This window comes from Tachypleus tridentatus, chromosome 13 (assembly GCF_004210375.1).
Source record: "Tachypleus tridentatus isolate NWPU-2018 chromosome 13, ASM421037v1, whole genome shotgun sequence".
In the NCBI taxonomy this organism is placed as follows: Eukaryota; Metazoa; Arthropoda; class Merostomata; order Xiphosura; family Limulidae; genus Tachypleus; species Tachypleus tridentatus.
The window spans coordinates 28,211,359-28,236,525 of NC_134837.1; the positions used below are offsets into that span (position 1 = coordinate 28,211,359).

At 33.4% G+C, this 25,167-nt stretch overlaps 1 protein-coding gene across 1 annotated transcript in view; it reads right to left on the bottom strand.

The window, feature by feature from the left end:
* LOC143236091 (3'-5' RNA helicase YTHDC2-like) overlaps positions 1–25,167 on the bottom strand; it is an 83,479-nt gene that overhangs the window by 32,987 nt on the left and 25,325 nt on the right. Inside the window, 4 exon segments of the mRNA XM_076474358.1 lie at positions 2,858–3,066; positions 6,159–6,261; positions 8,082–8,248; positions 18,010–18,206. Coding sequence (XP_076330473.1) covers positions 2,858–3,066; positions 6,159–6,261; positions 8,082–8,248; positions 18,010–18,206 — 676 coding nt within the window.

Consider the following 25,167-nt stretch of genomic DNA (forward strand, 5'->3'; position numbering starts at 1 on the left):
TTTTTGATTCGTGAGATATATTTACTTTTGTTGCTTGATTTTGCTTTCTGTCTAGGTGTGTGCGTATAATGTTTTCTACAGTTTGTGGAGGAAACTTATTGATGTTGATGAAATATTGTTTTATTTTGTCTAATTCATTGTTAATTTTATCTGGTGAGCATAGTTTCATGGCTGTGTTTATTTGGTTTCTTAGTATGTTGAGTTTTTGTTTTGTTTCATGTGCTGAGTCCCAAGGAATGTATAGTCCAGTATGGGTGATTTTTTGGTGGATTTCTGTTTTAAATTGTGTATTGGTTCTTGTAATTTTGAGGTTAAGAAATGATATTTGATTGCTTCCTTCTTGTTCACATGTGAAGTTGATGTTGGGATGTATAGCGTTAATGTGATTAAAAAAACTAAGTGTGTGTTCTGTAGATGTGAATCCAGCAATCGTGTCATCTACATATCTGTACCAGTATAGTGGTGGATGTAATGCTGTGTTAATTGCTTGTGTTTCAACTTGTGTCAAAACTATTGGCTAGAACTGGTGATACTAGGTTGCCCATGCTTAGGCCATTTGTTTGTATATAGTTGTGGTTCTTGAACATGAAGTTTGTCTTCATCGTGGTGAATTCTATGAGGGTTGCTAATTGGTTGCTGGGAATGTCTATAGATGGGTTAGGGTCTCGGATATAGAGTTCTAAGGCTATCTTGCAGGCTTCAGCGGTTGGAACTTCTGTAAAGAGAGATATAACATCAAAACTGGCCATTAAGACTTTATGATGAAGTTGATTAAGATTAGACTTGAAATTAAAAGAGTCTTTGATGAATGAGTTGGCTGATGTTACATATTTGGAGAATGCCCATGCTATGTATTTACCAAGATTTTAATTAAATGATTCATATGTAAACATTATTGGTCGTAATGGACAATCTGGTTTGTGAGGTTTGGGAATGCCGTATATTTGTGGTGTGCGTGAGTCGGTTTTACGTAGGTAGGAATAAAGTGTTTGTGAAATTGTGTTGGCTTTTTTCATTTTTAGTAGTATTTTGTTTAGTTGCATTTCGTGCGTCTTTGTTAGACTTGTGTGTATTGGTTTAAATTTGTTAGTGTCTGATAGGATGTTGTTCATTTTTTGGATGTATTCATTCGTATTCATTACAACAATAGTGTTTCCTTTATCTGCTTTTATAATTTAAAAAAAAAAATTCTCAACCCAAACGAGCCGTTTTTACATATATATTTCTCTACAAGTGGGTTTTCTCGACATCACTGAAAGAATTATACTGTTCACTGACCTTTCAAATTTTGTTCCATATAATTTTGGAACTGATGGTAGAAGAGATGTTGGTTGTGTATTTAATCCAAGATTCCTTCAGGCTTTGACATCTTACCTGCCAAGCATGTGCCCAGGCTCACTGAAAAGTAATGAGGTTCAAACATGTGGGACACCTATGAAAGGTATCCCAGGCCTGTTTTTGAGCCTTCTGTGCCATGTGGTAAACAGAATTCTACTACAAGTGAGGATACCGTATAAAGCATGTTAAGTAGCTGCCTGGATAATACAGTTAGTCAATGCTGCCATGCAGTCATCTATCAATGGCTTACAGACAACAGCAGGATCAAGTTCCAAAAGAGCAGTGAAAGAGGGCCAGTTGACTTGGTCCAGCTTCCACTGAGGCACACAGGTCAGGTGGCATTGATCATGGCTAGTCTCTCTTAACATGACAGGAAAATAACCACTGCTCCAAGGGTTACTGTCAACCCTCCATAAAAAGGGGAGCAGATTAAAAGATCAACAGCAGTAAAAGACTAACTAGGTGCATGAAAATAAGTATAAACACCAGTATTGGAGAGAAATATCCCCCAGAGGGGAATATGTCCATTAAAGTCCCTCAGGATTAAAAAGGGATGTTGCAACTGTTCAACGAGAGCATCAAGGTCTGACTGATTATAGGTCTCTCCAGGAGACAGATACAGAGAACAAAGTGATGGTACGACCCAAGGAAACAAGGATAGCTACAGCCTTGAAGGGTGTGTTGAGTGTACACTTGTATCTGGTTGGCCCTACCCCAAGTTGACCAGCCAACTGATCCTGGGGGGTTACTCCAAGGCCACCCACCTAAAGGAATTCAATGCAAAAGTAGTGTGTTATGGCTGGACCCCTCAACCACAAGGATCCTCTCCTCTCCTTCACAGGTTGCCATGCACAGCAAACAAGTGGGTGGATGTTTAGATCCCAGAGGAGGTAAACTGAAAAAACAGAAACTTCTCTGGGATGTCCCCTCACCATGTACAGGAATCCACATTGAGGGGAAGATAAACTTGCACCAACAGAAGATTAGGATCAGTGCGTAGGGTCTGTGGCTGGTATTATACATTACAGCTTGTTCAACAAGGACCAAAATATCACTGTTGAGGTTTACTTTCAAGAATTGAAAGAAATGCACAGAAAGTTGCATGAAAAATGACATCATTAGTCAATCAAAGAGGACCAATCTTGCTTCATGATAATTCTAAACTACATGTTGCTCAAATGACGACCCAGAAGCTCAATGAATTGGGCTACAAAATATTGCCTCATCCTCCTTAATCCCCAGACCCGTTACCCACCAACTACCACTTTTTCAAGCATTTGAACAAATTTTTACAAGACAAATGGTATGATAAAAGAGAAACAGCATGAAATGGCTTTAAAGAATTTTTGAGTTCTAGGACTTCAGAGTTTTATCACCATGACACAAATAATATTGTTTCTCAGTGGCAGAACTGTGTAGATTCACTAGGTTCCTATTTTGATTAATAAAGTTGCTTTTGAATTTTTTTTATTTCTTATTAAAATTAAAATTTAATATCTGCCATTATTATTCGAACAACCTCATCACATCAAATACACAGTTGAAACAAAATACTAATATAAAAATCCTACCATCCACAACAGGACATCCACCAAAATATTTAACAAACAACTGAGTGTCTAGAGTAGCTGACATCAACACAAGCTTCAAGTTCCTGAACTTTAACAGTAAATCTCTTACAATAATCATGAGGAAGTCACTGAAGCGATCACGTTCATGAATTTCATCCTGAAAAATGATTGCAAGGATTCTTGTTAATTTGTCTTCATCAAATTATACATGTTATCTTTCACATACATTGTGACAATGATCTTGTATTACGTGAAACCAAACAATAATTATATCTAACACAGAATTAGTTTATTTAGTTTCAGTAGAGAAGTCTTGTGAAAATGTAGAGAGAAAAATAAAAGGAATGGTAATAAACAGAATCAATAATAATTTTAGTTTGTTAAAGGTTTTTGTAGTATGTTGTGTATACAATCCATTTTACTGTGCAACACTAAGATTAAAAACAATAACCCTAAACTGTTGTATGTATTATACTAAGTGCAGGGTAGCACAAAATTAAAGGTGTAATCAGGAAGATTAATAACAAGTTAGAATAATTGACTAGTTGACTGTAACCATTATCAGATAATAAGTCCAACAATTGATCAGTTAGAAAATTTCATTAATCATCTGATCAAAATTAGAAAAATAAACTTAAGTACAGTTTACAAATAATTGCTACAAGTCACTATTTCCATAAACTATGAAATATAACTAAAAATATAAATTTATCAAATCAAAACACTTTGACTTAATCTCCTGAGCACACGTAGGTCAAAGTGAGCTTGTCATGACTTTTTAAAGTTACATTTGAAATTTAATCAAATTACTTCATTATCAACATTTATCAATAAAAATGTAGTGAATAAATCAAATAGCATTATTTTGTAAGTTTTAACTTCTTCATTTCAAAAGGAAATGTTTAAATAAGTCTCAACCTTCACTCATTTGCAGCAACAACAACAGTTCTTTTACAATCTCAAACACTTTGATCAGATCCCCTGTAATTCTTATTTTTAAAGAGAAAACAATTTTAAGAATCTCATTCTCTCCTTATATGACAACCCCTCTATCCCAGGTACCATTTTAATCACCCTCCTCCAAACCCTTTTCAATAATTCAACGTATTTCATAAGGTAAGAAGCCCAAGATTGAACACAATACTCCAAATCCAGACTAACCAGCAACCTACACAATAAAATTATAACCTCTTTAGATTTATATTCAATAATTCCATAAATACAACCTAAAATTCTATTTGTCCTATCACTAGCAACATCACACTGCTTGGATGGCTTTAGACTAATCAACTATTACACAAAGATCCCTTTTTTCCATCACACTGTTAAAGTTATTCCTATCCAAACTACACTTTTTAAAATTGCGATAACCCGTATTCATTATCTTGCATTTATTATAATTAAAACCTATCTGCTATTTATTTGTGCAACTCAATAAATTATCCTTTCATAAAGCAGTAGCATCCTCTTCATAGACAGCAACACCCAAGACCTTGATATCATCAGCAAATTTCATTTATTGACCATCCACTCATCATACATCAACATAAATCAAAAAGACCAATAGGTGAAGGAATCTATATTAAACAGTTTCCAGAAACCTTTCTCCATCATTGTTTGACTCCAGCATTTCCTAATCAATGTCTAAAATTAAAATCACCCATAAGTATGACTTCATTAACAGCTGAAATTTTAATCTCACTGTAAATTTTCTCATTAATTTCCTCAGTTTCATCTGCTGGCCTGTAACAAAATTCCTACTAAGAGTTTTTTTCCTTTGATATCCACTAACAGAAACCCAAATGGATTCAGTCCCCTTGTTGTTATCCTTAATATTCTGAACTTCAACAGAACATAATTCACACTTTACATATAGAACCACTCTCCCCTTCTCTTTACTACTATAACCCTGTTAAATAACCTATAACCTTGTATTTAATAGAAAATTATGTCATTAAAATCACGTACTTTTAACTATGTTTCAGTTATTCCCATTATCTCAAAATCTTTAATTCTTACCAGTTCTCTATTTTATTTCTTACATTTCTGTCATTATAGTAATAGTAACAATTAACCCTATTCTCATGACTATGTTAAACTTTCCTCTACATCTCAGATTTGTCTCATTTAATTTATCCTTGTCGTTTAATGCTAGTGACCTACTTAAAAGTTCATCTCCACAATTAATTCTTGACAGTATCCCTGACACAATTGATTTATGACCTTACTTACTTCTGACTTACTCTTCCCTATATTGTTTGCCTCTACATGCACAACAAAAACTGCATCGTTGCCAGTCACTTTCATATATCTCTTGCTTTGCCAAGTATGTCTTCGACCTATGCCCTTTCTACCTATTTAACCCACAAACTATTTTATCCACATGCTGTGTCAAGGAATCACCTATAACTAGTATCTCTAAGTTCATAATTCATATCCTTCTCTGTTCCTTTTGTTTTCCTTACCTTCAATAGTTTCTCGTCTACACGAGTCTATTTTTCATTTTCCTTTTACCCCTATATGATGTCCTGGGTTTACACAGTTGTAATACAGATATTACTTAGACATAGTTTAATCTTATAACTTCTAATCATCTTAGTTTATGAAAATATATACCAAAAAGTTGAACTCGCCAAGTTTTCCCATCGTACCTTGATTTTCACAAAACGTCAACAGTTCTCTCTAACATTTGATCTCGGATTTTTTGTAACCAACAGAAAAACAAAATTTCTATTTGTTAACCTCTGTATAATGTTAACTTGTCATGAATATAGTGTTTGACTTGGTTGGTACACATGTTCATTGTTACTATTGGCAAGTTCACATTGGTCAAGTAAGTGAATTATTTTAAGTCACTTATGCCTTAACTTGAAACCCAGTTAAATTACATTTGTTATAGGATACTACATGCTTTGAGCACATTATTATTTTGTGATCTTAAATGCATATTTCATATAAATAATAATTTTAAGTACTACTACCATCGTTACAAGAAAGTATAATTAAGTTTTTGTTGAAAGCTTAAAGCAAAAAAACAAGAATACTAAATTTATTCTATATTTTTTGCTACTACAAAAGTATCTAAAATGTAAAAATTAGAATTTTTTTAGATTAGATAGAATACATAAATGTACAGAATTAAAATTTAAAAACTATTGTTTTTAGTGTTATCCTTGTTGCATTTACTTCATCTACTTAATTTGTTATATCTACATTCTTCTACTACACCAATATTTATTGTTTACTCACAATGATCACATGAGTCACTGTTGCCATAGCAGCATCTCCTCCCATTAAAGTTCTTAACAAAACACCATTTGTACAAAATGTCAAGAGTGTTTTGGGAGAAACCCTGTCAAAATATTACAAAACCATATCAATTGAAAAGAAAGTAGACATGTATGAATAAATATTAAAAGTTCAAAAATACATCATTATGGGATAAACAATGAATCTTATTTTATTCAGAGAACTACCAGTACATGCATATACAATTAGTTATAAATCTGCACACCAAATTCTAATAAACATAATTTTCTTAACATTTTAAAGGGACAAAGAGAAGCTTAGTCCACCATGGATGTCCCTTCCAGCTCCCAACTATTACCACCTCTTATTAATCATGTATTCATCCAATATTTTCTTGAACACAATTAAATTTTCTGTTTCCACAACTCTTAAAGACAGCTCATCCCAAAATCCAACCACCCTGTTTTTAAAGTAATAGAGTTTAACCTGAAGACAATTTCTATGCTGCCAAAATCTGAACTTACGACTCCATGCCCTATGTTTTTTCACTTCTAAACACAAAAAAACGTTTGATGGCTCTGTATTGCCAATGCCCTTAATAATCTTAAACACCTCAATCAAATCCCCTTAATCCCCTTTGACCATTCCATTCTATGGAAAAAAACACATTTAGATATTTTATTCTCTCTTCATAAAACAATCCCATGATCCCAGATGTCATCCTAGTGGGCTCTTCTCTAAAACTTGTCCAGAAAGTCAACACATTAAATATAACCTAAAAAATTTTTAAGAAAAGAAAATACAACAGGTTTGAATAAAAAAAGACTAAAGTAAAATTGTACCAAGTGCAAGTTAAGCAATGTGTTTTGCTTTTCTTTTAGCAAACTTCTTATCAAAGTAAACTACCACATGAATATGAACACAAAATCAAACCAGTAATGAACATAGCTAATTTATTACACTTAATGTTATTTTCCTTCTTTGTTAGTTATAATTATTAGAATGTACTGTTTCACCAATTAACTATCACAACTCTTAGCAATACCTTTGATCATAATCCTAATAATATCCGAAGGTTAGAAAGCTAAGACATCATATGGGTTAGTTCTTAATCCACGTACTAATCTAACAAAACAATTACTATAACAGAGATTCAAAATAATAATAACTTTAAACTGATAAAATAAATCCACTTAACACGCTAACCAATAACATCAGTTAAATTACAATGCAACATACAAAACACACAAATATCTCAATTTCCAGACTACAAATTCCTATATTTACCATATGTAACTGTAACAGATATCACACAAACAAATAAATATATACAGATAGTTGATGAAGTAATATTAAAATTATTCTGAATATGCAAAATCAGCAAGTCCATGATAAACTACAGTTAATATGAAGTTGTGGTTGAATGGTAAAAGAGAGCTGAAAAACAATCATCCTCATACATTAAATGGCTTCTGGAAAATTAGCAAGGATGAGTGGTGTACTTTGGACATAAGAGCCTTAATAATGGACTTTCTTGCAAAGGAAACTACAATCTATATAATGTACTCAACCTCAGTGTTTTGTGTGTGATCACATTAACAGCAAAAAAATATTATCTTTCTAAATATCAACAAGAATAAAAGCTATGAAATACACCAAATAAGTATTTCAAAAATTACTATTAAAAAAAGCAGGACTTAAACACAGCATAAAAACATTGTCAATAAAAAATAAATTGAAACCACATCATGTATAGAATTTCCAAAGTAAAGTTGGAGATAAATAGCAATACAGCTATTTTTTTTTTTTTTTTTACTTAAAATGATCTTATGAAAACAACATGTTAAAAATTATTGGCAAATCAACTTCCTTATCATAAAAGTACATATACATATAATGAACTGAAATGATACAAATACAAACCTGCTTTCTAACTGAATCTGATAGCCAACAGTTTGCCCGATTTTTTCTCCCCTCTCAGCAGCTACACGTTCAGCAACAGACAAGGCAGCCAGACGACGAGGCTGGGTACATATTATCCGACAAGGCTGGCCACTAACATGACAGTGATCCAAGATAAACTGTGGAACCTTTAAAAAGGGTTAACTTTCATTGTGCACATGGAACAAAAGATAAAATAAAAGTTTACTAAAACATGGTGATACATTAGTTCTATTTTCATGTCATGAATGTATAATTTGTTAAAAAAAACAGCATCTCTTATGTTATCCAATGTTACAAAATCTCAAACCTTAAACAACATCTTGATAAAGATATATTCAGTTAATACATAATCTAAAGTTGTAAATATCACAATAAATGTAATACTATCTTTAATGAATTTACTGTTATATATTTATTTTAATATTTACATTTGTTTCAGTTTAATAGATATTTGGAAATGCATGTGACTTATACCATTAAATATGTATTGCAAGAGTACTATCTGTTCTTTAAATTTGTAGAAGATTCTCAAGTGTAAGAATCAACAATATATTTTATGAAAGCACTAGTATATCCCACAATATTGTTGCCAACTGAACTTTTGAAAACCTCACTCTAAAAGTTTATAACTCAACGTGCCAAAATCAGTTTGACATTGTTGGTTTGCTACAGTTAGTAAAGGAAAAACCTCAGGAGATATAACTGTATTAAACATTTCTTAATCAGAAAGCTATAGATATTTGACTTGGGATGTTTATAAATTTCGAGCATTACACTGTGCAACTCCAGTGAATTAACTTAAGACATTAGTATTGTTTCAAAGACATTACACATTTTTGTCAGAGAAACATACAAAACAGAGATATCTGTTAAGTAAACTGAACTGACATCAACTCAAAACAAATGTGCTCATTGTGAACTGTCGATAAAATATTCAGAAATAGGACTCAGTACTGTTTGAAAGTTTGTACAACTTTTGTACAAAAATCATTATTTGTAATAATCATTACTACAAATTGTATTAGTGTTTGTATATTAAAATATGTTTGTGTTAAAAAGGAAAACTGTGTGTGTCAATCTTGTTGGCAAATATCATAAATTGGATACATATCAAAATTCAATTAACTTCTGAATTAAAATCAAAATTTCATGCTATTTCTAATTGTAATATGCAACTTAATAAATCAGAGTCTTGTCCAGGATAAATTATAACACGTAACACATGAAAGAAAAGGATAAACCTTTCAACTTCACAGAATTAACAACATATGTTAGTATTTCTATGAGGACATTAGATATCTTCTTCAGTGAAAAGTTAGCTTATAAACTACCAAACAAGACTAGAACTAGCTAGTTTTTCAATCAAGAAAAGTGTATCTGTGTATTAACATAGAATTAATTCACTCTCTGCAAAACGTCAATAAAAAATTCAGTTCCAGACCAAATAGAAGACTAGTTGTTGTTTGTAAAATTCTGGTATATTAACCATTATTCATAATTACTATTTGTAATAACCATTATTATAAATTGTATTGTTATTTGTGTATTCAAATATATTTAAGAAATAAAACTGTGTGTATCAATATTGCTGGCAAATATCATAAATCTGATACATATCAACATTCAATTAACTTCTAAAATAAATGTTAAAATTCCCAGTTATTTAAAATAGTAATGCATAATATATAAAACATAATAAATCAGTCTCATCTGAAATAAATTATAATACCATGAAATCAATACAAATATAATATATCAATCAGTTATATCATGAACAATGCAGAAATACATTTAATGTGTAAAGTTATATTTTCTTATAATTAGAGTAGTTCACAATTTCTTTAAGTTTCAAAAAAATAGATCAAAGTATAGATAAAAAATCTTTAAAACACAAGTATAAGAAGGAATAATGATACTAAAAAAATATATTTATGATCAATAATAACAGAAAGTTAAGACAATTTGATAATGAAATAGTTTCTAATTTAACGTTTTCTATTTGTTCAACTCAGCATCACATTATTTCAATATACAAGTCTGGTGTTTTTATACTCTTATTTATCAAAAACTGTCCTTAAAAATTACATATTCTGAGCATAATTATAAAACAATATGTTCATTCCTAACTTCATTTTCCATGGCTATAAACTACAAGTATTTATACACTGAGCAAAACAATGATTAGCTTAAGAAATACTAAACTATTTTTACTCAACAATTGATAAAACAATTATCTATTGCATGTAAAAATACTTCTAATGACAATTATGACTGATTTGGTTTGGTAAGAATTTTGCTCAAAGTTACTTGAGAGCTATCTGTGCTAGCTGTCCCTAATTTTGCAGTGTAAGACCAGAGGGAAGGCAGCTAGCCATCACCACCCACTGCCAACTCTTGGGCTACTCTTTTAGCAATGAATAGTGGGATTGACCACCACATTATATTGCCCCCATGGCTGAAATGGCAAGCATGTTTGATGTGATGGGGATTCGAACATGCAACAATTATGAAACAGCATTGTTAGCTCATCTACAATAAGAAATTTTAGATAAAACCATTTGAGATTTCAGTCCACAACAATGAAAACAACCAACAATTACACTTCGTGATTGAAATAAACCCTCTGGATAGAAATAAGCATGTCAACATTTTTCTACATTCAAAATTTAATTAAACTACTTTATTATCAATTTATGTCAATACTTTATTGGATAATTTTTCTACTGCTATTTGAGCTTCTAAGTTTTCAAGCAGCTTGCAAACTTATATTATTAATGTTGTGAAAATAATCTACATTTACAGTTTATAAACAAGAAGGTCCAATACACATGCCATGTCCTCCTGTCACATACTGTCTTTCAAACAATGTCATTTACTCCCTCTGACATCTGCTATCACATCATTTTTAGTATAAAGAGAAAGAGGATTATTTTACTAATTTATGTATAATTCCACCTCATTTTCACCACAGCTTCTGAACTATTCTGAATAAATATCCAAATCTTTTATCAGTGATATCAACATAAACAATCAGGTGTGTTAATAAAGTATTTGTACTCAGGACATGCCTCTGACTAAGAGTAAAAACACAAGTTATTATTTTCCTATACTGAAAATACATTTCTAACAGTTACTTACCTACTCTAACAAGATAAGCTATTATTCTCCACTGATGCTTTTTAAATGCAATTTTTGTCTTCATGCTTGCCACAAGCCTTCTGCTTCCCTCTGTTGGAATAAAATGATTCTAACATATCTCTCACGTAAATCCTCATGCTTCACTTCTCTACCAATAGCGACATGGCATACGTGACACCTGTGACTCTCCCTACATGACTCTATTCAAACTGTCACTTCAAAGTTTGGCAGATGTAACCACTTGAAATAAAAATGTGTCTCAGAATGGCTGGTATGGGTATTAACACTTTACTGATAAGCAGAAAACAATGTTTCAACCTAGGAAGGCCAAAACATTGTTCTCTGTTTATCAATAAAAGTATTAATATCCCTGAAGATGACCTAGGAAGGTCAAAACGTTGTTCTCTGCTTATCAATAAAAATGTTAATACCCATACCAGCCATTCTGAGATGCAGATGTAACCACCATAAGAAAATAGGGAAGAATGATGGGAAGTGTTAGAAGAGGAAAGTACCTACAGAAAGTACATTTTGAGAGGAGGAAAATTATAACTTCCTATATCGTTCTTATCCTCACTCATAAAATTAGGTAAACTCCCATAGTGAACAGGAAGCAGGATGAGTGCAAGAGAATGACAAATGTAACCTCTGAAAGCATCTGAAGGATACTCCTGGAAATGATAGAGTCAGTTCAAAAGATCTGATGAGGGGAACAGCACCACCACTGAACCAGGTACATTCTTCACCCATCAATGAAATGTGTAGAGGATAAGAACAGAAAAAGAGATGAGCACACCAAGTGAGATAGAACTGTGGAAGGATAGTAATACTAACTATGAAATGTATAAGGAACTCAATCCCATCTAGTATAAAAGCAGGTAAATCAACAGATGTGTCCCTCAGTATACTGATGCTAGGGTACAATAGACCATGCTCAATAAATCAACTACATCCAAAACCCATACTGCTGTAAACCAACATCCACATGGGGGTAAGATGAAGATCACACCATCTTCACAGTTCAAGAGACTGGAGGCAATCTAGAACCACTCTGACTCCTGAACTCAACACGTAAGCTTTGATCTATTGATTCAGTGACCAGACATCCAGTATTGAAAGGATGTCTAAGTAACAGAAATCAAATCACCCAACAGCAAAATTGACTGGAATGATTTGAAAAGCAATAATATCCTCAGTATAAGATACAATAAGCAATAGCAAAATGACAGAACCAGAACAATTTTCCATTCATTCACTGTTTCCCACAACACAAAGGGATATATATGATCAAGGAAAGAATACAGCTTGGAACTGGAAAGTAGTTAAGGATTCCACTTGAAGAAAAAAGGAATGATAATGCATTGGGCAACTGCAAAATCCTATTTTGAAAAGTAGATCATATTGATTTATTCAATACAAAGTGAGACAGGGATAAGCAGCTGTCTTCTTCTGCTTCACCTTTGATGGATTAGAACAGGCAAGCTTATGAAGCAAGTGCATCTCAAGATTATTCATTTACAAGCAATCTTGTGAAACACTCCATCTCAACAGTGATCATTGCAAAGTCATAGAAGTTAAAATGAGAGTCAACATGTCTGTACAGTGTGGACCTCTACTTGGAGAATACTTGGTCATGCAACAGTTACCACAGAGTGAGTTCCATATCAATAGCATTTAAATAAGCAAAGGCCCCAGAAAAGGAAAATAATATAAACTTATCCAGTCAAAGTCACACCAAAACATGAAAATGGGCACAGGTTTAAAATGAAAACCAGAAGAAAAAGAAACCATAATATGGCATAAATAATGGGAAATGAATGTATTAGGTGTAGTACACATGCTCAACTGTAGACAGAAGAGAGAGAAAATCAGAGATGTTGAATTTCAGATAAGATACTCTGAACAAATTCTAGTGGGAAAAAATCATAGAGAAATAAAGCCAACTGAATCAAATATTGAACCCTATTAATGAGAGTAGAAGTGGAAAGATCACAAACACAAGACTACTGCCAAGGAATAAAGAGTGAGGAATGGGTAACATGAAAGGAAGCCATGCAGGCAATAGAACAACAGTGTGCTGATTGGACACAGACGTCCCTTTGGATCACTATGATGGTATAGGTGAGAAAAAGAAGGGCAAGAAGTAAGCAAAAAGGAGAAGTTACCTTCCTTAGCCACTAAAGTCTTAGAGAGTAAGCAACAATTCAGATAAAGGAGAGGATATATATGATGGTAAAGTGTACATGAAACATCAATGGCAAATAAATTAGACCTTAAACGTCCACAGACTAAGAGGAGATGGAAATACATTTTTCGGGAAAGGTAAAACATGGAGCTTAAGAAAATAGGTTCAAATAAAGGTAAAGTAAGATAATGGAAGATCACATTAAGATCCCAATCCAGAAGACTGGGTGTCAGGGGGAGATGATGAATCAACAAGTAATGCATTAAAATAAGAACAGAGGAAGAAAAAAACTCAACAGTAATGAGAAAAACAAAAGGTATAGGATAATGCAGCCCAATAACCCAAAAGTAAGGAGACTGATGACCCCTGATTGAAAAACTACAGGAAAAACTAAGCTACATGAGCTACAGTAGGTTGATCAGAGGAAAATTCTCAAATTACAAACCAATAGTGAAACACCTTCCATTTGCACTGATACACTTCCTTTGAAGAATAACATATGGAACAAGACAAAAGCTACTCTATAGTAGAAATCTGATCTCTTAGCCAAGAATTAAATAAAAGTCAGGTTTGAATATCAATGATGTGAACAGCTGGATGTAGAACCAGATGCCAAAGAAGGAAGTGAGAGAAGAGTAGGATAACTGGTGAAGAAAGTTGCAGCTGTTGTAATTGTGGGAATCACAGTTTAGTTGGCCAGTAAGGAGCAATCAGAAGGAATCAACACAGAGTGGCATGGATGAAGAAGACCACCAAACAAAGTAATCAGATAGGAGAATAAACAAAAAGGAATTTGTGGGATCAATCCTAGTTCAAGGCACTGCCAGCCAGAAGTAAAGAATGAGGTACCTGGGACCAAAAGAGGAGTAATTTGTGATTAATGGATGTGGCAAATATACCTATGTGGAGAAAACCCCATGAAGATCAAAGCCACTGGAATACAAGGGGAATCTAAATACCACTCTGTCAGATAAAGAAAATCTACTATAAGATTGAATGCACCCAGAATATGAACACAAGGAGATGAATATGTGTGTGTGTGTGTGAGCCCAATATGTAAGATCCAATGTTTGAAAACAGAGATATCTAATCCAGGTACCCCTTGGTGATTTATGTGTGCTACCAACATAGAATGGTCATAATGAATAATCACCAGACAACATATGGTGTGAGAGGAAGGAAATGATTCAAAGCCTGATGGACTGAGAGAAGCTCAAGTACTTTGATATGTAAGGACTTCTCATTGAAAGACCAGCAACCCAAAGCTTCTTTGTGATCAACCCATGCACTGCAACCTCAAAGGGGTGTATCCATTAACAGATGTAAACCTGGATGAGGAGGAGGAAGCAGGGCAGCTTCCTACAGATGAGCTTTCTCCAACCACCAAAGCAGATCATCCATCAAGTTATGAGAAAGGGTAATAGCAGCTGCCAAGGAATATTGAGCAGGTTTCATTGATCTTGAAGAGCCCACTGAAGGAGGTCTCATATATGCACAACTGAGGGGGACCAGTAATATCATGGAAGACCATATCCCCACAAGTAATAGAACTTTGCAAGCAGAAACTGAGGAAGTTGAAAGGGTATGATGAGCTGACAGTTCCATGGAATGAAGTCTCAGAGAAGACAGTTGAGCCCAACTGAGATGACTGTTGAAAAAGTCACCTAAACAAACAAAATATTGGGCAGAATGAAGAAAGAACTTATGCAATTTCATTAACCAACCCACCCAAGCAACCAACTAAAAAGAGTTGACAAGTATGGCTGACTGATTCCAGTTTAGAATGAGCCAGAAGAAGTGAGTCATCCAAATAATAATGAAGTCACAGCCCAGAGCATGAATATGATGAAAAAAAGTGTTAAAAACACCCAACAGAAAACATAAGGAGCAGAAGCAAGCCAAAGCATAGGGTGCAAAATTGGTAAACCACCCTGTGACATTAAAACCAAAGATATGGACAAAGAGAATGTTAAGATAGGGATGTATACATTAGCAACATCTTTCTTGGTCATCCATAAGCCCAGAAAAAGCACCCACCACAGGGTGAGAAATGACTACAGTAAAACAAGGGAGTTGAACAAATCAATTGAGTTGAGACAAATTGATGACAGACTTCCAGTTCTTGGTTTTCTCAGAGAACACAAAAAGACAGGAGTAAAATCCCTCTAATAGATAATAAACCTGTTCAATAGCTCACTGCATAAGCAAATTCTGAACTGTCTCTGACAAAAACAAGTCACAGGATCTAGAGAAAAGGAAATGGCTTGAGAAGAAATGGGTGAATGGGTCTCAGTAAATAACTTTTATCACCCATTAATCTTTGCAAACAGAAGCCAGTGAGGAAAAAAATCCAACAAATGAACTCCCACCAGCCCTGAAACTACCAGGAAAGTCATCACTACTGTTGAAGACATGACATATCAGCAATGACCTCAATGAAAGGAAGTACCGGATTTGAAGGAACAGGTAGAGGATAGGAAAATGAAGAGTGGCAAATGAAAATAGGTGGCATGGAAAACTACGACTGAGACAAATGAGCCACAAAGGTTGAAAGAGTGAAATGTAATTGGACAGATGTTACTAACAACTCCATATTGTCATAGGTGATGTCAAAATACTCATGTTAAAGAAGAATCCAAGACATAAGTCTCTGAGATAAGTGGAGTGTAAATGAACATGAGCCAGAACAGAATCCCTTTCATTAAGGTCCCAACCACAAAGAAGCCATGCACATAACAACAGAGTTAATAATGGTTTCTGTGGAAAACCTCCAAGAAAAGATGTATAGAATACAGATACTGGAGAAGAGTAATGAGGGTAACATGAAGGAAAGAATACTGGGCATGTGTGAGATAAGCATTAGATTCAGGAGCCCTTTCCCCAGAAAGGTAATAAGGAACCCAACAACTGGTATTCCTAAAATGGATGGTAAGCAAGGGCACACTGATCAGGTGCTCTCAGAGGATGCAGCTTACTGATCCACATGGACTCAAATATTTGGAGAGGAAAGAAATATCAAAAATTGTTGTAAAGAATGATCATGCAACAAAGGAGGAGGGGAATAAGAAATAGGGAAAGAAAGATAAAAAAATTACAAACCTGAGACACAAAATCTGTGAAATTCTAGAAAAGCCTTGGTGAATCTTCAAGCCAGAACTGGAAAGGAAATGCAAACATGGGCATCATCATGCTGGATAGGGTCAACCAAATCTGAAGGAGCTTAGGGAACATCAAGTGTTCAATCTCTCAACAGACAAAATCTGAAAGACCCACAGTTGAGTCATCTGCACCTAATGTCTGAGACAGAAAATTGGTCATTGGTGTGACCCGTGAAATGATAATATTGACTTCAGAATTCATAACTCACAAAAACTGCAAAAAATTATCTGGTGCAGAAAAGTGACTAATAAACTAGGAGAAATGTCATACATAATGTATAACAAATATAAAAAGAACCACTTCAAATGGAAATCAAAAACGTGTTACAAAAAAAACATGAAGCAAAAAAGAAATTGCCTATACACTAGAGCTGTCAAACAAAAGTGAAGATTTGATAGAGGAGTGTACATGGAGTCATGTGTCACATAAGTATACAATGCTCCTATTGGCAGAGAGGTGACACATGATGATTTACAGGAGAGATGTTGGAATCAGTCAATTTCAACAACAAGAAGCAGAAGATCTGTGGCATGTATAAATAAAAAGTTTTGTACAAAGGGCAGCAATGAAAATACAATGTTAAAAGAAATATGCAATAAATACCAATGAAACTGAAATTGTCTAGATGTAAGTAACAGAACATTTTAATAAATAATATAATACAAAAATTCTAAGGGAAAAAGAAGTATTTATATTTTTTTCACAACAGTTTCACAGTAAAATCTTGAAAATTGAACCTAAAAAATTGTAGAAATATTAGATCAAATTATAAGAATGTGTGAAAGCAAAAAATAGACATTTAGTAAATTCAGTGTTGCAAAATTTGGTTAAGTATCTCCATTAGAAAATATCAGCATTATCTTTTTCATCCAGAAAGAGGTAAAATCTTCTAAACACATTTCAGTGATCACCTTTCAGATCATTCTTTTACCAATGGTAATAAGTGTTATGTGACATTAAGCAGCTTTTTATATATGGGAGATGTGAAAAAAATTAAACCTTTTCTTACCAGGATACCAAACAAGCAGGTATGTCCAACATGATATACATATATGCACCTCTATCATGATTAAGTAGTACATCTATGTATAAGTAAAAAAGAAATAACATATCGATTATTTTTTATTTAATAATCATAGAGATGGTCCAAAATAAACCCATGCATGTCAAACAAAATTTAAGTAATGCAAAAATTATGGGCAAGTAATGCATCCATGTTGATAAAAAGTGTTTAAAACTTATTAACATATAAACAATTCTGCCTAATAACACCAATGTTAACAAAATATTAAACTGCTAGAATTCATATGTGATGCTAAGTTAACTGGATGAAGCATTGAAGTTTTTACATTCATTTCAATATTTTTTACTCAAATTACTTCCAACTTAGGAAAAATAAATTGTGGTAATCTTTCAAAAACATACCTGTGTAGTTTTTCCACATCCTGTTTCACCAACTAGTAGCACAACTTGATTGTGAAATATGGTTTTAACAATATTTTCCCGCAGATGCCAGATGGGAAGACTCTCTCGTACATTTGAAAGTTCACTACCTAGGCGATTCTGAGGTACCTGTGGAATACCGTTGTTAAGTCTACCTGTGGTACGGTTAACATCCCGATCTAACAAAAAAATAAATATGTTGAATGCCTGAGTAAAACAGCTCTGTTTGTTTTACTGGTAAACAAATTTTTCAATTTTATGATAAACACTTTCATTTCCTGCCTAACTTTAACAAAAGTTAGGCACTAATATCATGGTTAACACCTTTCCTTCATTTAGTTCCATACCTTAGAAATGGAACATTAGGTTTAAAGGCTACTAGTTAAGTGTAAAATTAATAAGTGATAAATGATAAATAATAAAAATCTAATATCATTTAAGAGTAATTAAGGAAGGTAAAACTTTAAAACATATACTCTACTCTGTTGCTTATAAACAAAAATATATCTCCTGTGTACTTCACAAAAGTTTTTAATGATCTATTGAGATTTTGTACTTGAAAATACAAGTAAATAAACACTGGTTTGACCAAAGATCTACATAGAACCTTCTGACAACCAACAACATTTCAATTATTAATCTGTCAAACCTGGTGTTAAACAATAATAAATTCCCAAACTCCAAAAGCTCTAGAAACATGAGTTGAAGTTCATCAAATGTTAAATAGAAGTATAAACACTACTTTCTGCCAACAAAATATGTGTATGAAGAAGTGTCAAATGGACCCATAAACCCAACAGAACATGAAAACCCACAAACAGCTATTTTTCTTTATATACCTGAACTCTCATCAAGAATGATACAAATTTGTAGAAAGTTTTTACACAGAAAAGTCATTCTATTATAAAATTTAGCTCTAGAATGGAGCTACTGATGAAATTGAACAACCATCCACAAGTAATATTTAAGTAAACTTTGCATTGTTCCTAACTCGGGTTATCTAAACTGTCAATGGACAAAGAATACTACATTAAAAATAATCTATATATTCCTATTATATGGTTCTTAAACTTGAATAAGAAAAAAATATCCAGGACTTTTAAAGGACTATCCAGAAAGAAACAATTATCCAAGACTTACACACACATCAACTGCTTCATAAGATCTTTTATTTTACCATCTGATGAGTCAGAAGCATAAGTATTCATTAAAACCTACTACATTTAATTAATAATTATTAAATACAAGTTTTACATCAGGTTATAATTACTTTAAATTGCCATTAAAAATACTAGAACTAACAAACATCCAAAGCTTTCTATGAATAAACATGAGTGACATTCTTTGCAATGACAAGTTAATGTAAATAGGGTAAACCATTAAACAATTAATAGAAATTTTGAAAAGTTCACACTCATATCCATCAAAACACATGATGTCCATTTGCTTCATTTGCCCTATAAACTTAAAATCATAAAAAAACTTTACACTTAATTATAATCCAAGGTTAGATAAAGAACTGGAGGAACAGACTAGAACAAATTTTGTATGGGCCTCAGAGTCGTACTTTATAAACAAGGGACTGTATGGGCCTCAGAGCTGTTCTTTATAAACAAGGGACTGTATGGGCCTCAGAGCTGTACTTTATAAACAAGTCAAACACAGTTCAATACTATTTATTGAAGGGACTGTATGGGCCTCAGAGCTGTACTTTATAAACAAGTCTAGCACAGTTCAATACTACTTTATTGAAGGGACTGTATGGGTCTCAGAGCTGTACTTTATAAACAAGTCAAACATAGTTCAATACTAATTATTGAATGAACTGTATGGGCCTCAGAGCTGTACTATATAAACAAGTCAAACACAGTTCAATACTATTTATTGCCCACAGTTTGAAAAATACATCAACATAAGCAACAGATAGATGATATACAACATACTAACTCTAATATTTACAATAATATAAAATTCTGACAACAAACCTTTCTATTAAATGACTAAGCAAATATTTATGAAACAAACTAAGAGAATATTCATGAAAAATTAACAAATAACAAATTTATACAAATAAATAAAATTACTACAGACATAGCAACACAGATCTAAATATAAATTTTCAGTAAGACACTCAGTTTTTAATTATTTTTCTCTTAGGTGATAGCCCCTTCGATCTTGCTTATACTGTCACTCATGAAGGGTCAGTCTTTATCTTCTGACATGCACAGTTATTAAATATAGAAATTGTACACAGTACACCTAGTTAATTCTTTCAGAAAAAGCCAGTCAGATTAAACAACTGAGAACTCAAAACTATATACATACTATATAACTCTGCATTTACTATAAAATTGGACAAACTTTTAATGAACATGAAAAGTCTATTCTCTTATGATTTTACTGCAATATTTTGTATTTGTTGCAGCAACCCTTGTGAAAGCAAAGCAATAAATCATACAGAAAATAAATAACTTTTTCTGTAACATAAAGAGCATGCAAAACATGACATGTGCATAAGCTTGTGAAATTTCAAACCTTTTATTTTTATGCAATTTCTAGGCTCAGCTGAGAAGTTTCTAATGTTGACATTTCACTCACTTAAAAAATATATAACAATACAACCAGTTGGCACTGATGTAAAACTCAGAAGCAATTCTTTCCAAACCCTCCCAAAGTTATAATTTTCCTATACTGAAAACACAATTTGAATAGGTACTCCCATATACCATAAATAACTATTCTCATCCAGTGCTACCCTCTATAGGTAAAATATTTTTTGCACATACCACAAATCTTGAAACTCCCACCCATTTGAAACTGACTAATTCCAGTGTGTCTTGCATGCAAGTTACCATGCAACAACTCTACATTCATAAGTGTGCAACATTGATGCATGTGACTCCTATTCTACTGAAATACTACTTTAAGTATAGGCAGAAAATAGAAGCACCAGTTTTCAGGGAGGAGGGTGGGTTTTAAGAGTGAGTAGAGGTAATTACTTATCAAAAATACATTTTTAGTGTCAAAACATTATAGCTTCTGACATAGTACCTCACCTTCTCTCACATAAATAGCTAGAATCTCATACTGAACAGAAGCAGAGATCAATGTGAGGAAAAGAAAGAAGCATCCTTTGAAAACATTTGAAGAACGCTTCTTAAAAGAAGAGCTACAGAGTCAAAGATCATAGGTAAGAGACCACACCACTTTTGAACCAGGTATAATCTTTGCTCACTATGGAAAGATGTCTCATAAATGAATGTAAAGATGGTCAGGTACAACTCACCACAAATTGGGATCCAGACAATAATTAGTACCATAAAAAGGAGGAATGGAAAAAGATCCTTGAAAAGAATAATAAAAGATAACTTACCCAGTCAAAGTCTCACTGAAGTCATAATAATGGCTGCAGGTAGAATACAATATTCAAAAGAAGAAGAAAGCAAATAATGAAAAAAGAATGTACTAGAGGTAGTCTACATGCTCAATTGAAGAACTTCTCTCAAGGGATGATGAAGATGAGATGCCAACAAAAAGGTAAAGTGTCTTACTTGATGGGAAGATACCAAAACAAAGTATAGGAGAAATACAATAAAAAAGAATAAGTCAATAAAATTAAAGGGTTAGCCTAACTGGTGAGGGTGAAAGGAAACAGATCACAAAAAAATGTCCATTAAAGAATTTAAAGACAAGAACAGGAACTACAGAAGAAAACCATGCAAGCACTATCACAGCAAAGAACATGTACCAGACATAGAAGTTTATCGGGATCAGACTGAGAATAAAAACAGAGATGCCAACCATTACGATTTGAGCATAATCATTACAATTTTGGTATATACATTACGACAATACGCTCATATAGACAAATATTATGACTTGTTGCAACTCCCAAATTATTATATATTATTTTGGCCTATACAATAAAGTGATAAATTGTTCCCCCAGTGCTTGAATGGGGTGAAAAGAAAATTTCTAGTGAGATACAAATAAATTTTAATAATAAATAAAAGACATAGTCCAAATGGCTACTTGCAATAATCATGTTTGTACTTGAAATAATAAAAAAATATTTGTATCTCTGATGACTACCAAGAGTTTGAGTGGGATGCTTCTCCTTACTGGCTACGTGGGGGAATCTATAGTTACATCATCAATCCTTGTCAGCCAATCAGCGCTCACGTAGATGGGTATTTCTCGTTTTCTAAGTAGCATAGAAACACCAATGCGATCATTCACAAGATGGAAAAAAAGAGGCCTCATTCACCAGATTGTCTTGTTTCTGGCACATCTAAAAGAACTAAAACTGTGATCAAAAATTTAGGAAAGAGTATAGTGCAAAATATCCAGTCATTGCATCAAAAGTCAGTGACAGTCATGCGTTTTGTACAGTTTGTCACATCGATTTTTCTGTGGCATGTGGCAGGATAAACGATCGTTCCAGACATATAAAATCGGCATCTCACCAACAAAAGGCTGAGGTGAAGACAAAAACCATGCAGATAACGACATTTATGAGTATGAATTCTGAATATGAAACCATAAATGTAGAAGTGATGTTCACGCAATTCATCATTGCTCATAATTTACCCCTAGCTGTAACCAATCATACAGGACATCTATTCAGAAAAATGTTCCCAGACTCTGATATAGCAAAAAAATATGGCTGTGCTAGAACCAAAACTACAGCCATTGTACAAATGTTGGATTGTGAAGTTGACAAAAGGATTTCAAGCATACTTACTAACAGTGTTTACAGTTTATCCACAGATGGATCCACAGACATGAATGACTCAAAACTGTATCCAGTGGTTGTACAATATCTTGACCCTTTGCTTCAAAAAATTGTTTATTCTCTTTTGACAATGAAAAGAAGCTTCAATGGGAGAGAATATTTTCAAGGTTTTGGACCATGAACTGACAAGGAGGAAAATTCCATGGGAAAACTGTCTTAGTTTTTCTTCAGACAACACCTCTTTATGTCTGGTATAGGTAAAGGTGTGATGGGACACATCTCAAGACGACAGCCTACCATTCACTTCATGGGCTGTGCCTGTCACCTCATAAGCATTGCTGTCCAGACAGCTTCCAGAGAATTGCCCTGTCCAGTTTCTGATATATTTATAGATGTCTACTATTTTCTGGACAAAAGTGCTGGCAGAAAACAACATTTCAAAGAGTTTCAAGGATTGTATGACAAAGAAACAAGAAAAATTCTACAATTTGTTAATACAAAATGGCTATCACTTGGGGTGTGCCTCAACAGAATATTGGACATGTGGAAGCCATTGAAGAAGTATTTTCACTGTGAAAAGGAAAAACTAGATTCAAAAGGATCTAAATGTGCAGCTCAGTCAGGCAGCAAGACTTTAACAGTGAGGATATTCTCTCAGCCACACAGGAACACAAGACAACAGTCTCCAAAAGCAAACAAAGAAACATTTGATATAACTCAAAATATGTTTAGGCAGTCTGACCTTAAACTAAAGAAGAGACAATCAATGAAAAAAGAGAAGAAAACATAAGCTAGCAAGGAAGTAACCAAGAAAAGTTAGTGCAGAGCAAGTTAGATAAGTTAACAGTTTTCTTGGACAACAAAATGAACTTGTTATTTTGTCTTTATGTTCAGTCTGCAATTCCTCTATTTGAGCAAGCCAATTTGATATTGCAAAGAGAATAACCTTGCATACACATTATCCATAGAACTCTTATTACACAAGTTAAAAATATACTTGTCAGATACATCAAGTCAGAATATCTTGAAGGCAACATCACTATCACTGAACTTGACTACAACAATGAATCCTTACACAAATCTGATGAGGAAGTTTCTATTGGAAATGCTGCCAAAGAATACATTGTTAAATATGAAAAGGACCTGGACCTGATCAGCTTCTACACCAGTGTCAAAAAATACTATATTGCAACTACAAATTACATGATGAAACATTTCCCTCTGAATGATGAACTTCTGATTCACGCAGAGGTTGCTGATCCAAAACTGAAAGTCAGCAAAGATTTCTCTTCTCTATGCTTCTTCACAGACAGGTGTCCTGTCCTTGTCAATATACAAGAGCACAACACTATTGACAAGTTGGAAGGGCAGTATTTGAACTATCAAATTGATACTTTCTCAGAAACAGTCCTTCAGTTGAATGTTGACAAGATTTGGGTTCAGCTGTCTACAGTTAAGGATGGAAATGGCAAACAGAAGTATGACATTCTGTGTAGGGTTATGCTTGGAATTCTTACAATCTTCCATTCTAATACTGACAATGAAAGGATATTTAGTTTAGTGACTAAAAACAAAAGCAAGTTCAGACCAAACTTGAGCACCTCAGTTTTCAGCAGTATTATAAAACACAAGATCTGTATGCAGTCAAATGGACAATGTTGTTTTAACTCCCAACCATCCAGACATTCTCATGAAAGCAAAGGCTGCAACAGCTGCAAAACTATTACAATAAGTGTCATAAACATGATATAAGCTAATCCTTACACAAAGGCTTTTTCTGCTTACTGTTTGTGCATGTTCATGTTTTACCAGTATGTTTGTTACTCTGAACTAAATAAAAGACAATTTCAAAAGTTTTTAAATTTATTTATTAAATACACAAAACACAGTCATAAATGTGCAATCTATAGCAGTAATAAATAATAATAGTTATAATAATAATATAATAATAAACAGCTTAGAGACATTGGTCAGGCCTAGTAGCCACAAATGATAAAGGGCTGTCTACAATCATTACGCTCAGTCATTTGAAATAGTTGGCAACTCTGTAAAGGTGGAAAATGAAGAGAAAGTAATCCAACAAAAAGAAGGAATCACCCTCTTAAGCCACCATAGTTTTGGGAAGGAAAGAACAATCCTGATTAAGGATAATATATATGGAATGATAGAGTATGTGAGACATTGATGTCCACAAACTAAGAATAGAAGGAAATAAGTCTTAAAGGAAAGGAGAAACAAGAATCACATGGAGAATGATTCAAAGACAGGCAGTGAAGATCACATCAGCATCCAATCTAGAAAAAACAATCTGCCAAGATGGATGATGAATTCAGAAGGAACACATCAAAAGGGGAAGAGGAAGAGAGGTAAATACCTTACAGAATAAGAAAAAAAAAAAAAAAACG